We start from the raw sequence: 15,789 nt of genomic DNA on the forward strand, positions 1-15,789 counted from the left end.
TAACATTTTCTGTTATTCAAAAGCAATGTAAGACAGCATCAGAAACTAAATTAATGACTTACTGCAACATCAAATAGATGCAGGGTATCTATAAATAAAAGCTTGAGTTAGAAGTGTTACTGGGTTTCTATGCTGAGAAGCAGCACTCAGACACTGCCATTTTCAAACCTGTAGGCGAGCTCTCATTTGATGCCGCTCTTCCATCAGTCTTTTTTCAACCATTATTTTGGAATTTAAAGTGTTTTCCATTTGTAGAACATCCTCACCCGAAGAGCAGGTAATGGATCTGGCTGATCCAAGTAAAGGGCTGTCCTGGTTTTGGCTGGGATAGAGTTAATTTTCTTCCTAGCAGCAGGCACAGTGCTGTGTTTTGGATTTAGTAGGAGAAGAATGTTGATAACACGCTGATGTTTTTAGTTGTTGCTGAGTACTGCTTGTGCCAGTCAAGGACTTTTCAGCTTCCCATGTTCTGCCAGGCGCACAAGAAACTGGGAGGGGGCACAGCCAGAAGAGTTGATCCAAACTGCCCCAAGGGCCATTCCATACCACATGACGTCATGGGCAGTATAGAAACTGGGGGGGGGGTGGCCAGGGAGCAGCGATCGCTGCTCGGGAACTGTCTGGGCATCGGTCGGCGGGTGGTCAGCAACTGCATTGTGCATCACTTGCTTCGTATATCGTTATTATTATTATCATTATTATACTGTTACTATTAGCATTACTATTTTACTTTATTTCAATTATTAAACTGTTCTTATCTCAGCCCAGGAGTGTTTCTCACTCTTACTCCTCCAATTCTCTCCCCCATCCCACCGGGGTAGGGGGAGTGAGCGAGCGGCTCCGTGGTGCTGAGCTGCTGCCTGGGGCTAAACCACGACAAGGGCAAAAGGCAACTGCAACCCTCGGCGAGCCGTATGCTGGAGACTCGGGCAACGGGCGACTGCACACGCTTGTGCACAACTCCACCACACCACGCCGTGATCCAACAGCTAGAGCTTGCAAAGTCCTGCTCGCTATTACCCCTAACACCACTTGCCTTTATTTCAATTGCGAGTTTGTGAGTGTTCCCCATTCTCACCAGCTATGTTACTCAGTATTTAATTTTAATGAAAGGCCATCTTTTAGAAACCTGCAGATTTTCTTAACCAGTTCCCTGCAACCTCAGTGTCTTCTCCACTGCCAGTTCCTCCTACCAGCTGCACATCAATTACATGTACACCGCAGAAGCCAAGTTTGCTGCTGTAAACTGAAGTTAGACCATACAATTTTTATTCCAATTTTTAAGCCACGACACACAAGAATCAATTCCAATGAAATCTCATTACTTTTCTCAGCATTCACATGTTCTGACATTTTCTGCAGGTTTCTGGACCTTTCCTGCAAATTCATCTCTTCATTAACACCATGTTAAATGTTTTAAAACATAATCATGAGGTGCCAGTTGCACATTAGAAATACTACAGATAAAGAATTATAATCAGCTATAGAGAAAATAAAAAAGGCTAACACTTCAGTGGCATCCTTTCTGTAAGGAAGATGCTTAGTATTTTGCCCAACAAAGATAGCATCTGTTGGAAAGTACAGCGTATGTACATTTTTATCTTTCCATGCCAAATAATCATAACATCATTCCTTTCAGACTTGCATTATTTCTCTTCTTCTAGCTGATTCTAGTTTTCGATCTATAGGCTTTCAGCTGGTTTACCAAATTTCTGTCATCTTGCTTGAATATCCTCCATTTATAGCATGCCATCCTCCTTTTACAGATTTTTATTTAAACAAACATCTCTACTGTTAAAAACTAGTTTGGCTGAAATGCATTTCTCATTTCCTGAATTGTATTTTTCCTCCATTTCCTCCTCATTTCCTCCAATTATATTTTGCATTCAATAATTCTTGACACAAAACCACGGTTTGTTTATAGTATCTAAATACTAAAAATAAGCAAAGTCTTTCTGGTGTGATTGAATATTCCCCATCTCAAGTTTAATACACAGTGTCCTAAATTTAGCACAAAAGCTAGTACACAGGATCACTTAATCAAAACATCTTCATTTTGTCTTTTATGAAACATAATCATACTGAAAAGGAGCAATATTAAGTGACCCTCGTCTTCTAACAAATTGCAAAAAGCCTATTCAGCTATTTTTATAGCTGAAATAATTCAACTGTATTAGGATTTATGTATTAAGATTTATTTTAATGTTGAGGCAGAGAGATGAAAACATGAGAAATCATTCCATTAAAGCAATTTCCTACAATGTGATTCAGTTCCATAAAAAAAAAAAGACTCTGCGATTATAGCTTTGAAGCTTGAAACATGTATTTATTTGTTAGACACATACAGTATAGTTCAGAAAGATGTAAAGGCAGCACGTTACCATTGACAATAATAACGTACTACAGTAAAGCGTTTGTTACAATGCACTCTACTACAAATGGGCCTGTAGAGAGAACGCAGAGGAAGGGGTAGAACAGCAAGTTGCAAAGGTACAGGAAGACAGAGATTCATTAGTGTATCACAAAGGTGAACTGTAAGCCTTTTGCTTAATTAGGTGCTCATGAAAATTGGCAATGTACTGCTCTAGAAACCAAAGCCTGCCTGGATGAAAAATTCTCCTAAGTGTTATGGAGCACATGTTTTAGTTTGAGAAAGTTTACTGGCTACAAGAAAATGGCCAATGATACGCACTTTTTGTCTTTTCAACTTTTAATGCCTATTTTAGGCACTTTGTTTTAGTTAGAGATGCAAAGTAGAGGACAGTAAGAAAAGTAATTGTAGATGCCTGTTTTAACATGGACAGACAAATTAGTATGTCTGCAGGTAGAGGAATCCCCTTTTGTTTGGGAAAACTGTTCCAAGACCTCACCATGAAATAAACAGAGCTATAACACGGTGTAACACACACAAGTTGTCAGGAAAAATTATGCTTAGCAAGAGACTAGTATGGAGGTCTAGCTTGGTCTAATGGCTATAATACTGTTCAGAGAATTAGGAGGGCTGGGTACCATTCCCAACTGATACCCAGACCTGTGCCCTTCAGAAAGCTGAGGCAAAGGTGGAAAAAACCTTAGGAACAATTTAAGAAGAAAGAACTTCAACATTCTTCCAAATAAAGACAAGCAAAAAGATTTAGTTATGGTGTGTCACGGAAGAAAAAAAAAGGGGACTAAAGTTATGTATCTGATGATAAAATCTGACACGAAGAACAGTATGGCCTGGCACTTACCACCAAAACAGATGGCTCAGAGTAATTTATCTCAGAGGTATAGAGCAACACATCACTTAACAAAAGGTACCGAGAAAGTTAAATACAATTAAATATTCCTGAATTTGGGCCAAAACATCTCAAAAGTGTTTTCTTATTTTGACATTGATAGCAAGTTGTTTTCTGCTATAAATCAATAATTTCAATCTTGATGCAATTTTTTATAGCAAGCAAACTACTGTAAGTTTTACTTTTAAATATTGATCGTGGCAGAAAAGTTCACTTGGCAAACAACTACGGTTTACATCCAAAGGATTTTCCCAAGAGGCATCAAATTGATGAATCTGTCTTTTGCTAACTAGCAACACAAAGAAAGTCAGACCAAAGAAATGGATCTATTAATTCAACACCAGTCACATAATAAACAAAACCCCTTTTTAGGCAGATTCCAGATGCAGAAAGGAATGCACTCTATGGACAACTGAGGTTTCGGTTCTCATTTCCTTTCTTTCTATAGAATGGCATCTGCTCCTCAACACACAAGGGCAGAAAAACAAGTCAATGAAAGGCACAATGATTTACTGAGCGTACTGACTGACCGTTTCTGGATGAATACCAGTACTTGTACCCCACAGAGTAATATGGAACCTATACAGTATGTATAAATACAGAAAGCAATAGAACTCTGCAGTCGTCTTACTGGCCCGAAGTGCTATCTTTCTGTTACATACTGAATGTAGTCAAAGATACTGATGTTGGATAGGAACTTTTAAAATTAAGGGCTGTAATGAGAGAGAAAGTTATTACAGGAAGTTTAATGCTTGGGAAACTGACTGTATGACACCAACACATCCAGTAAAAGTTACGTAGAAGCGTGGATGCTTGTTTTGTCCTAAGCTTTTGGCTAAACATCTCATACACATGACCATTAGTTTATTACCTAAAATTTTAATTTGCAAGCAGATTTGGGGGAGAGTTCCTTATTCTCCAGTTCACAGCACTACTTGTTTTACATTGATACAGCAGTGTAATCAGTTTGAGAGCGGTAAGATTTGATTTCCAGCATTTTTCTGAAATTGTAAGTACTTAATTTTAGGACAAACAGGAACTAAAGATCTTCAAGTACACCTTGTCCCAAAAGCAAACCGATAGGCATAAATAACCTTGACCTCATCTACCCGTATTTTAAAAAGCAACTGCACCTATTCACAAGCTAGCCAGTTCTGTCAAAATCACAGTGGAAGAGCGAGCAGTGGCAGCCTTGATGTAACGTGGAACAGCAGTGAACTACACAACAAACAAGAAGGCCCTGTCCTTGGGAGGCAACAGGACAAAGTGGCAAATCAGTTAACCAGAAGCTACCTAAGCAGTTGCGTTTCAGTGTTAGTACCTTTTGGATTCACAGCATATTACTCTCCTGGCTTACAAGACTGGACCTGCACATATTAACTGAAGAGAAATTAACACAGAGTGATCAATAACTGCAATACTTCTGCTCTACTGTCTGCCCATTACTTTCCAGGCTAACTTTAAATTGTGGGTTTCAAACTGAAAGCCCTAAACACATCTACCCTACTGAAAAATACTGCATTTTTTTCCTGCACCTCATTGCTACAGCAGTGATGCCCCAACAAACATGATACCCCTTAGTTTAAATTATAAAGTAGAAGGCAGGACTTTCAAACTCTGGATTACAGTATTTAAAGGCTTTGTCTTACACCACATGATAGAGCACCAGCAAAAGGCCCATGATTACAAAGCCCGAGTCTTCTGACATAGTCTAAAAACAAAGGGTTCTCAAAAGTTTACAGTAAGTCCTCCAATGGGGAAAGTCATAAAGTTAAACATTACAAAAGCATAACTGAACACCTAATACTGACTTGAATTTCTAATTCAAACATTGGCTACAAAAAGAAATTGTGTAAAAAAAAAAAAATTATAGAAACAAGTCCATGTTAACTAGAACCATCCTTACCTGTATGCATTTTTGGAAACTGGTCGGGGGTCAAATTTGAATAGAAGGATGCACATTGAAGAACTGGTGTTTAAATCTTGCTTCTTCCACAAGGGCTCAGTGCAAGGTCATTCTGTAAGAGCCTACAAAGTAAATAAAGATATCTATTATACTGCAAATTATAAAAAGATAACCTTGCTCCTATGCTGAAGCTTAAAGATTGCAGTGTTCTCACTAATAGCTCTCAACAAAAATAAATAAATAAAACAGGACTTCCAAAATAGATTTGTTTCAATGAATCGTTTACTACCAAAATCTTACAGTGGTTGTTTCAAAGTTATGTTTGGCTAATTCAGATTTTTAGGAAAGAAACAAGCATCACAGAAATACTGACAAAGTCTACAGCACTAGCGACACATGAAAGAAAGACTTTTATTGGTAATGAGCAGAAAATTACATAAAGTACCACTACTTTCCCCCCCCGCCATCTTAGGTGAGGCAAAATGCTTCTGTTAGAATAAAGGAGAAAATAAGACTCAAACTGTTGCAGAAGCTGGAAAAAGGCTGATCAAAGACACTCCCAAACCTGTAAATAAAGCATATTTTAGGCCAAGCTATTATTAAAGTCCAGGAGAAAGTATTGTTGTTTATCATCAGGAAAAACATCAGGTACAAACAAAAATACACTGGACCAGAGTGTACATTTGATGAACAGTTTCCAGCACTTGTGGTACATTTAAAATTCTGGCTGCGCTCAGATGGCATGACAAATGTGCTTTCTATTTCAAAACCACATAACAGCTTTCAAATATTTTGTGTTGCCCCAATGGAAATTTTTCTGATAATAAAACCACAGCCTGATCCTTACTTTTTGTGGCCGCTAAAACAGTTACCAGAATGTTACCAAACAACCGCACGTGACCATGTTTTACTGCTACCGACAGTTTCTTCCATGCAGAAGCTTTCAAGGCAGGCGAAGAGGGGAAGGGGACAGGCAGAATTCAATACCACAGCTGTAAGGCCATCTGAGCAACCCAGTTTCTGAATCAACCTCTGTACAAAAAGTACGATTTTTACCCATACTTCTGGATATGAAAAAAGTCTCTCTCCCGCTCTTCAATTTCCACACCATGTCCCTCAAGAGATGCCAGGAAATGGATAATCTTGACTACATTTCATATTACCAGAAGTAGTGCTGCAAGTGCAGCATTTAGACAGATTTTTTTAATTAACAGCTTGCCAGTAGCTGCTGGCTCCTGTTAAGTCACAGTTCAGCACCACAACTAGCTTGCTGCCGCTGTCACAGCACAAGTTCTGTCTTGCAATCTAATATTCTGCAAAGAGACTCTTCTGTTGCAGGAAAGGAAGTAACTCAAAGAAAGAGGTGCAACACTCCTGACACGCTTTCCAAGGCAAAAGAAAATTAGTGCAAGAGAGAGAGTGTGTGTGTATGTATATATCTCTATCTCAAAGTATTTTAAATTCTGTTTGGTGACAAAAGGAATTTCCCTCCCAAGATGACTTCATACTCTACTAGCTAAGAGCAGCAATAGCCCAGCTATCCAACCTATTTTCTGCTTAACAGGTGACACAATAAGGCATCAGAAAAGACAGAATTAAATCACAATGTAGGCTTTCTTCGCCTCTAACAAGTCAATCCCAAAATAACTGGTTTAGAAATTAATCATAAATTGAAGATTCAGACTTGAATTTTGGACAACTGATTTACTAGCCAGGTGTTTAAAGATCCATAGCCAGCTTTATCTAGAAAATCTAATCAGTCATAAGAAGGTATTACCACCTTCCTCGACTCCTATTGCTGAATTTTAAATAGACTGCGATCATACTGGATTTGTACAACCAAACTACCAGTTTGGGAAGACTTGGATCTTCTACATACAGATCTTGCTAGCTTTTTGCAAAGCTCGGGATCTTGTATCCCAGCTGCTTTATGTCACTAAGCAAAAATAACACTGACCTGTTCGCACCTTCCACTCCAACTCTTAAAAAGAAACAAGCAAACCAAAATTAGTCACAGTTCAAATCACAAAGCACAAATTTCCTAGAGCAACAGACAGCTTATGAACTACAGCACAGTGCCATTTCCAGATAATATAATTAAAACATAACACAACCCTAGGTACTTTTGAAACCTTTTTTTTTTCCCTTTAATTTTTTTTTTTTTTTTTTACTTCAAATTTCTGATGCTGTCCAGGTATCCAGGCAGTATCTATATGCCATACCCTCCCTCAGTTTCTTTATTCAGGATACCATTTCTTCTACCAAAAGGGATTTAAACTGCAGAGTTTCCTATTCATGATTTCTCCTCTGGAACACTATGTCGTTCTTTATTCTGCACCAGCTACCTTTCTTTTATAACCTTGTCTTGTCTCAGTCCAGAATCTTCTTGCCTTGCTCTATGCCCTTCTCTTGCCTCCAAACATACTCTGCCTCTAGATACTTGCTTTGTCATGGGACATTTATTTTTCTGTTTGGTAATTTTTCTGTCCCCAGAACAACACGGAAGACGGGTTTCTTCACGATGCAGGTTCTTCAGCATGCTTGTTGTGCAGAAGATAGTCATGAAGATTATTCACTTCTATTCATTCTACAGCACCTTCCAAACAGGCCCCTACCATTCACTTGGCAATCCAACCAGCCTAGCAGATGAACTACACGCTGGCTAACTGTAGGAACTCAGGGCATCGTCAAGTCTGGCAGACTTTCCCTGTTGGAAGACTGGGCTCCCAAATAATCCTCTCAAGGACACACAATCCTGTGTAACATAAGCCTCCAGCAAGGCTGGGGCAAATAAGTTACCCCTCTTTCCTGAACGATGCAAATCTCACAGTGGTTATAGTTTATGTAACTTAGTGCACAGGCTACACAGAAACCAAACAGGAGTTGGGGTTTCCTCCCCCCTTAAAAAATGAATTTTTGCTGAAGTCATTACTGATGAGAGACTCAAATTAGGACAGATGAGACCTTTCAACCCCTCCTCCCACTATTACAGTTGGAACATTGCAATAAATGTCAAACTAAGAACAAAGGTTTATTTTAGCTGACTGATTGCTGCTGTTCTGTTCCTCAAGCAATCTTCTCACAGACAGCTCCACAAGTAAATGGAAACAGCACTCCGTCCTTGACAACGTGACTGAACATAAAATTGGGAGCAGGAGGAATGTCAATGAACAACAACTGTGCTGCACGAGACTCAACGCTGGGCAAGACGTCCTACCTCCCGTTCCAAGTGTTGTAGACAACTGCTCCCTCCCGTCCCCCAACAGCTCAACAACAAGAGTTGCGGGCAGTGTTTATAAGCCACACTGTAAAGATGCAAGTAAGTTGCCACCAAAAAGGAAAAGCAAGGAGTTTTGTTAACAAACATATTTAACAGTAGCAGTCAGGAAAGCTAAACCTGGTAATAGCATTTTAAAGAGGCACTCTTTCACGTTAGGCACATTTTTGAACATACATTATTGGCTAGATGATCTCTCAAGGTCCCTTCCAACCCAAAGCATTCTATGATTCTATGATCTGCTACTGCTACTTGCACTTCTACCAAAAAAAAGCAAGTTTATCACATGCTAGTGATTTAAATTATGCAGATTTCAATTTTCCAGTTCCAATCTTTGTTTTATCTTATCTTTTCCTTTTCTCCCCAATCTGCAGCCTACAGGGGAAGTAAAACTTTCTGTCTCTGAACCAGAAAGCCACCAGAGCCGAGCGTTAGCCAGTAACTCGCGTGACACATCGATGACACCAAAAGGATCTGAATTAGTAACGGAAAAGTCTTCGCAAAAGAAGCAGCAGCACACGACTGATCCTAACCGTGGCCCTGAGAATTCATGTTGCAAAATCTTCCTCGGAAGCCCACAAAAAAAATGCACAGGTTATGTTTATTAAAATAAAAGACACATAATCTCAAAGAACTTTAGCTTGTCTTTAAGAAGCGTACCAAAAAGCTATATAAAAAAATAAATCTAGATTGAGTGATTTCTTGCCCATTTGTTGAGCAACTTGTTATAAAAATAAGATAGTGACTTACAGTTCAGTTTAATAAGCAGTTCCATTGTAATTACAACTTTGCATGTCCTTTGCAAGGTAAAGGGCTACAGCTTCTACTACCAAGGATAGTAGATGATGGTTGATAGTGATAGATGGTTGATAGGTTGATAGACGGTTGATAGTGGCTGCCCATCAGCAATGAACTTGTGTCCATAAATCACATTTAATAAAATGCATTAACAGAGTGGTTCATGGAGCAAGCAATACACTAGAATAATACTGTACATTATTGTTCACTGGTCCCTACTTCACATAGACAGAAATATGATAGCTTCATTCTTTTCGCCTTTTCCTCAGTGTGAGCATCAAGACTGACATTTATAAATATTAAACCACGCCAGACTATTTCAGAAACAACACTCATAGCTCAGAAGAGATCCCCTTCCAATCTACAGTTGAGAGGTACCCATTTACAGCATCAGCATGAATATGCTAGGTAATCCTTAAAACATTTTTTTTTTTTTCACAAAGTGCAAAGAAGCACACTTGGTGAAAGCAGGGATATAAAATACAATTTTAATGGGGAACTGTCACTGACTACTCTTGCTGACTATGGAGATACAGCTCCCAGTATTCATTAGGTGTCCTGCCAGATAATTAAATGGATTACTCAATAAAAAACTGTTGACAATTAATCACTCATAAGACTACTATTTTAATAAACAGGTTTCAGGCTCCATTAGCTGATTTATTGAGTTCCCTTCAAATAATCAGTTCAGTCCAGCTGTTTGTGCAAAGTTACTGGTCAACATAAAGCTTACACAAAAACTGCCAGTCAGAAAACAGCAGCAGAATAAGTTTGTAACACTCGTCACAATTATTTAGAGGGACAAATATTTTCAACACTTCGATGCCTTTCTAGAATCCATATTCATTATTACTTGGTACTAGCGATTTGATAGAAGTATCTTTTTGTCACCCCGTCAACTCTGCTTGATGTTATTATGTTCTTTAAGTTATATTTATGCTTTAATAAGTCCAAGTATCAAAACAGTATTATTTATCTTGGGCTCCACCTGCCGGCCTTGAAACAGGCGTTAAGTTTTTACAGGTCCTATATAAATAGTCTGACCTTTTTCATTATTCACACAGAAGTGTTTAAGCCAGATAAAACAGAGCTACCCCTTAAAACAGCAGCAATACTTAATTGACAAAGGAGGCCACCAATGTATTTAGGTACCTTCTTCGATCAAAGCTGACATTGCATTTGCAACACCTGTTGCGTTTTTATATCCAGGGCTGGATGTTAGCCTTACAATATGTTTTCATTTAAGAATTTTAAGTCAGACTCAAATTTGGATATTCTGAAATTTGAGACAATTAAAAAACATTAAGAGGGGAAAAAAAAACCTGAAGAGAGGCTGTCATAGACATAAGCACACAAACATTTAATCAAAAAATCTTCATACAGGTGTCACTATTTCAATAAAGAGCGTGCTGCAACTACGGGGATGAGACGAGCACACTGCGCAGAGCTGCCATTACAAAGCAGATGAGCTCAACTCGTCGCCTTCTCATCATTCAGCTAGAGTCTCCCACAGATCAAGGAGAGAAGATGAAAAAGATTAGGTCAGCACTGGCTTCCATGCTTGCAACTTGATACTACAGCAAGTCCAAAGCTTGATCAAAACCTGACTTTCTAGCTCCATTTCAGCAGAACGCGTGTCTTCAGAACTATCCTTAGAGACACAGGAGGCGGCTTAGTTAAAAAAAAACATAAAAAAGAGTTCAAATGAAAAAGGCTAAGTTGTGGCACAACACATGCCTTCTGGCTTCCTTTTTTGAAGACAATACAAGCCAGAATACGCAGACTGTGCAACATGACAAGGTCTGCAGAATGGGGGGAAAAAAACACTTACTGTAAGGTGGAGACAGTGAAGACTTACTGCTCTCTGGACAATGAGCTTTTATAAAATCTAGTTTGATTATTCCTAGTCAATAAGACAACAGTTATCAAGGATGAAATGATAGCAACAATCTCCTAGTTCAGTAATATGTTTCTAGTTTGCTGTCTAATACACACAAGCCAGCTTGACAAGAATTACAAACATCCTGTAATTAAGCATTCTGCTCCAAATGGCACTGCTGATTTGGAAATGACATTAAAGTAACTAACATTCTTATTCCGTGCTACTGTACTCTGTTAGGCAGTACAGTGTGTTGTTTTGCTCGTTTTAACGATCTGTTAAAAGCCTGAGTGGATAGATGCCAGCATAAGGTAGCGTTTAGAGGGACTATCAAGAGACCAAGACATGATAGATTGTGTATGTTCTTTTCATAGGGTTCCACCATCATTTGGTTGATTAGAAGCAATCAGTTCACAATTTGGCATAAACCCATTTTACCCTTAAGAACTCCCAGTAGCAGCCTTTGAAAAATGAAGCCATTTGTTATGTATTTTGTTTTTGCAAATGAAGCATCATAAATAACATCTGTCAGTTACCGCAGCGATCTCAATTGCTTCTCAACTGATCCAAAACTGTTGTTTAGGTGCAGTCTGAGAGATAGCTAAAGATCATTAGTCACTAGATTCTGATAGTTTTATGTACCACAACAATAACTTGTGGTCAGCAGAGTCTAAAACTATTTTACTGATTCTTTTGAATTTCTCCAAAGAAAACTGAGCACTACACTCCTCAAATACCCATAAGAGAATAAAATTGGATGCATTTTCTTTCAGTAGTTCAATGAGTTGTTTTTTTTTTTTTAATACTGAACTTTAAAATAACGGAAAACAAGAGATGCTCAATTAATTTTTAAAAGTAATCTACTTTTTCCCCCCCCAGAAAAGTGTCCCACAGCTGTATTTTTAAAAGCATTTTACTGATTTGCTTTTGCAATTCCCTTGTGTAGCACATGCTCCCGTGTAATAATATTAATCATTCAAGATAAAGATGCGAGGGAATAGATGGATCCATAATCTGATGCCTTTCAGGTTGCTCCGTATAAAGACAATTTGTAACTAACCGAGGGTTCGTAACCCTACCAAGGTGAAGAGTCAGTCTTCATTGCAAACGACAGCAATGCAAAGTAGAACACTTATGAAAACACAGAAAATAACATGTAAGGTGCATGCCATTCTCAAGTTTAATGAGCTAATTTTATTTTCAGCTCCCCAGTTTCTCTATCTGGCATCTTACTAGATTAAGTCCACTGTACAGCTCCCAAGAGAAACAAAGGCCAGTAAAAATCAACTTTCAGCACACCATGTTTTAAAAACATTTCCAAGAAATGGAGTAAGACAGCCCTTCCCCCAGTTTCTCAAGAGTGTTAGCAATTGTTCTCCTCTGCCACAGTTCTACAGATCCACAGTCTTTTGCTAGACTTCTTCCTCTTTCCTCCAAAGACTATTATTTTCAGCTTTCACAATGCTTAGGTTTTCTTCAGTGAGGAAGCACCTAAGAATAATTTTTGGGGGGCAAGAAAATCCATTTTCCATTTCTTATTCGTAGGAAGTCTATGTTACAAGTAGCTGAAGGAAATACTCACTAGAAGACTCCTATATACTTGCTCTGTTCTTATGTTCTTCGCTAGAGATGTTCCTGTTCTGTTTCCCAGAAAAAGAATACCAGTCTATATGGACCTCTGACCTGACCCAGTGCATCTGGTTTATATTCTTAAGCTTAACTTCCTGTGAGGGAAGGGCTGCAATCATCACTTATGTAAGCGTGGTTTTATTCCCACCCTTCCCACCTCACCTACAGTAACTCTGAGCTGACTACCTCCCCTGAGCAATACTTAGAGGGGCCATGGGGTGACAGACATCCTAAAACCTGGGGGGGGGAAGAAGGGACCAAGAAAAAATACAAACCCACAGAAGTTAAGTAGATGAAAAAAGTCCTGCAAGTATGCTTACTTAAGAAAAAACACATTAATTTCTTTCCAGATAGCAGATACAAAAGGAACACCGCAACACAAGAACTTCAATCAAAGCTTATTGCTTTGAGTTCAAATAATCCTTCTAGGAGACATAAGGCAAGGACAACAGAACGTTGTTAGTTCTGCTGTTAGCTAAGTTATTTATTTAATTGTAATTTTAATGCGCTCTTTAAAAAAGCATGCCCATAAGAGTAATTTGGCTGCTCACTATCAGCATTCAGCAGGTTCACCTGGAACTGCTCTCACAAGAGCAACACTAGCATCTAGGCCCACCTACTCTACTGCAGGTATGTTCTACGTCTGGTTGTTTCCACTTTCAAAAATACAGTTGCTGTGATGGTAGATGTCCTGTTACTGAGTCTGCAAAGTGCAAATAGTTAACAAGAGAGGTGCACAATGGCACGGAAGCATTGCCAAACATACCAAGACAATCACAGAGAAAAATACTAGCCCACCCTTTAGACACCTCATTTAAAATACCAACTGAGTATTTACAATGAAAATAGATGGCAAGCCGGCTTCAGTTAGAGCTGAGATACTTGAGTCTCTGTATAGCCAGGATCAATTAAGTCAAACTGTTGACAAGAACTATAGGAAGCCTGAAAACAACTGAACTGAAAAAAAAAGTTCTTGAATTTAGCTGAAAAAAAGGCAAGTTTCTGTTACATATTTTGAATTTTAAAAACAGCACGATACACGGTGGAGAGCAAGCTAGTGATCAAGTATGCCTCAGAGCAGCCTGTGCCCTGTTGGCCTCTATAATTTCAAAAAAGGAAGCTCTCAAAAAACCCCCAGTGTTTTCAATACCTACAAACTGAAACACCAACAGTTTTCGGCGTCCTTCTGCGACCCTTTCTGGACACGCTGCCATCAACGGGTCACCGTCCGTCACCACCTCCCCGCTCCTGTACACCGGCACAGGTATCAACCAGCCACCACCGGCACAAGAATTACACGCCGTCACGTAACCAAAGGAAACTAGCGTTGCTTCGACGCCTTGAAACGCTCCAGTCACCGCTGCTGCACGAAGTTAGGACAAAACCCCCTTCCTGCACCAGAGGGGCCCAGGGGCGGCCTCCCCCTGCCCGTCACCGGCCGTGAGGGAGGCAGCCGCCACCTGCTGCCCCCCCACAGCGGCCGTTCGCTCCCGGCCGGCAGCGCCGCGGGCTCGGCCCCACTCGTGACAGGCGAAGGAAGGGGCTCCCCCGCCCCACTCGTGACAGGCGAAGGAAGGGGCTCCCCCCTCCCTCCCACCCAGCGCAGACCAGGAGGGGCGCCGGCCGCGCGCGGGAGAAGGGTCCCGGGCTTTGCGGCCCCCCCATGGCGGCGGCTGCCAGCGGGGGAAGGGCCCCACGGCACCGAGCGGGAGCGCCCCGCACTCACCCACGCCGCGGACACCCGCGCATCCCCACGGCCCGGCTTCCGGCAGCGCAGCCCGTTCAAAACAACGCCCGCCCCTATTGGCTCCGGGCGTCCCGCCCCCCGCCCGCTATTGGGGGACACATTCCCCCGCCTCTTCTCCTCCAGCTGCTATTGGCTGGCTCCCACGCAGCTGCCCGCTGGCACCGCCCTCTCCATTTCCCCCAGAGGCCCGGGCGTCGCGGGTCGCCATGGCAGGGGCCGTGGCCGTCGCGCCTGGGCCTGGGCCTGGGCCTGCTGCTGCTGCCGCCTGGGGAGGGCCTGGGCCTGCTGCTGCTGCCTGGAGAGGGCCTGCCCCTGCCCTTGGGCCTAGGCCTGGGCCTGGGCCTGGGCCTGCTGCCGCTGCCTGGGGAGGGCCTGGGCCCGGGCCCAGGGTGTTTGCAGAGACAGCGGCGCTGGGTGCACCTTCACCGCAGCCCACGCCCATGTCCACCCTAGCGGGTTGGAGAAGCGGCTTCTGGCACCGTGTAGCACACGGGCTGCTGCTTGGCCGCCTCTGCCGCTTTGCAGCGTGTTTTGTTTCAGGGTATGGAATAATAACGTCAAAGGCCTGACAGGAGCCTCAAGGGGCTCGTACCTCTGAGGAGTGACGCACCCAGGACTGGGCTGGTGCCAGCCCGAGCGAGTTTGGATGCAGCTACTTACCTGTTTCTAGAACAAGGTCGCTGCGTGGGCTGCGCGTGAGCGTGACTGCCTTCGGGAGGGACTCCGCTGCCAGCGAGGCCCCAAAGTCACTGAGCCCTGAGCTTGCAGTGGTAGGTGCTCAGGGCAGGGCAGCTTTCCTGAGGATTGAGGAAAAGACAGGTAACAAAGTCAGATTTGCTTTCAGTTATTAAGCACAGCATGATCAGAACTGATAATTAAACATTCATTTTACTTAGATCTGCAGATTTAGGCTGCGATTGGATCTGTGCCACCTTTTTGTCCTTTCGTACTGAAACATTAACTTACTCGTGGGTTTTTCAAACAAGATTTCAAACTTTATTTCTGACTTTTTCCCAAGTGGCAACAGAGGGTTTCAGTGGAGCCTGTAAATTAAAAATGTTTTATGGTGAAGCCTCTAAGGGAAGACCAGAAAAGCCTTGAGTGCTCTTCTAACACTGATAAACACAAGTACACACGAGATACAGAACACCAATGAAAAGAAGGTGTATGAGTGTGTAATGCAGCTGGCAAGGCAAAACCTTTCATCCTACATGCAGAAAACCTGAAGTCAATTATTAGCTTTACCACTGGTCTGTCAGGTGACATTGAGCAAGT

The 15,789-nt window shown here is 41.4% G+C and overlaps 1 protein-coding gene across 2 annotated transcripts in view; it reads right to left on the reverse strand.

Annotated features, from left to right (window-relative positions):
* The window catches only part of TANGO2 (transport and golgi organization 2 homolog), a 41,237-nt gene extending 25,979 nt beyond the window's left edge, over positions 1-15,258 (reverse strand). The window contains exons 1-2 of one of the 2 annotated variants that reach the window (XM_075718236.1): positions 15,175-15,258; positions 5,185-5,306 (exon numbers count right to left, since the gene is read on the reverse strand). In XM_075718236.1, the coding sequence (XP_075574351.1) occupies positions 5,185-5,240 (56 nt within the window). In that variant the 5' untranslated portion in view covers positions 5,241-5,306; positions 15,175-15,258. Of the gene's footprint in view, positions 1-5,184; positions 5,307-14,493; positions 14,529-15,174 lie in introns of those variants that run through there. The other variant, XM_075718237.1, reaches the window with a different exon arrangement.
* Between the last annotated feature and the right edge of the window lie 531 nt (positions 15,259-15,789).

The sequence above is a fragment of the Pelecanus crispus genome, chromosome 11, assembly GCF_030463565.1.
Source record: "Pelecanus crispus isolate bPelCri1 chromosome 11, bPelCri1.pri, whole genome shotgun sequence".
NCBI lineage: Eukaryota > Metazoa > Chordata > Aves > Pelecaniformes > Pelecanidae > Pelecanus > Pelecanus crispus.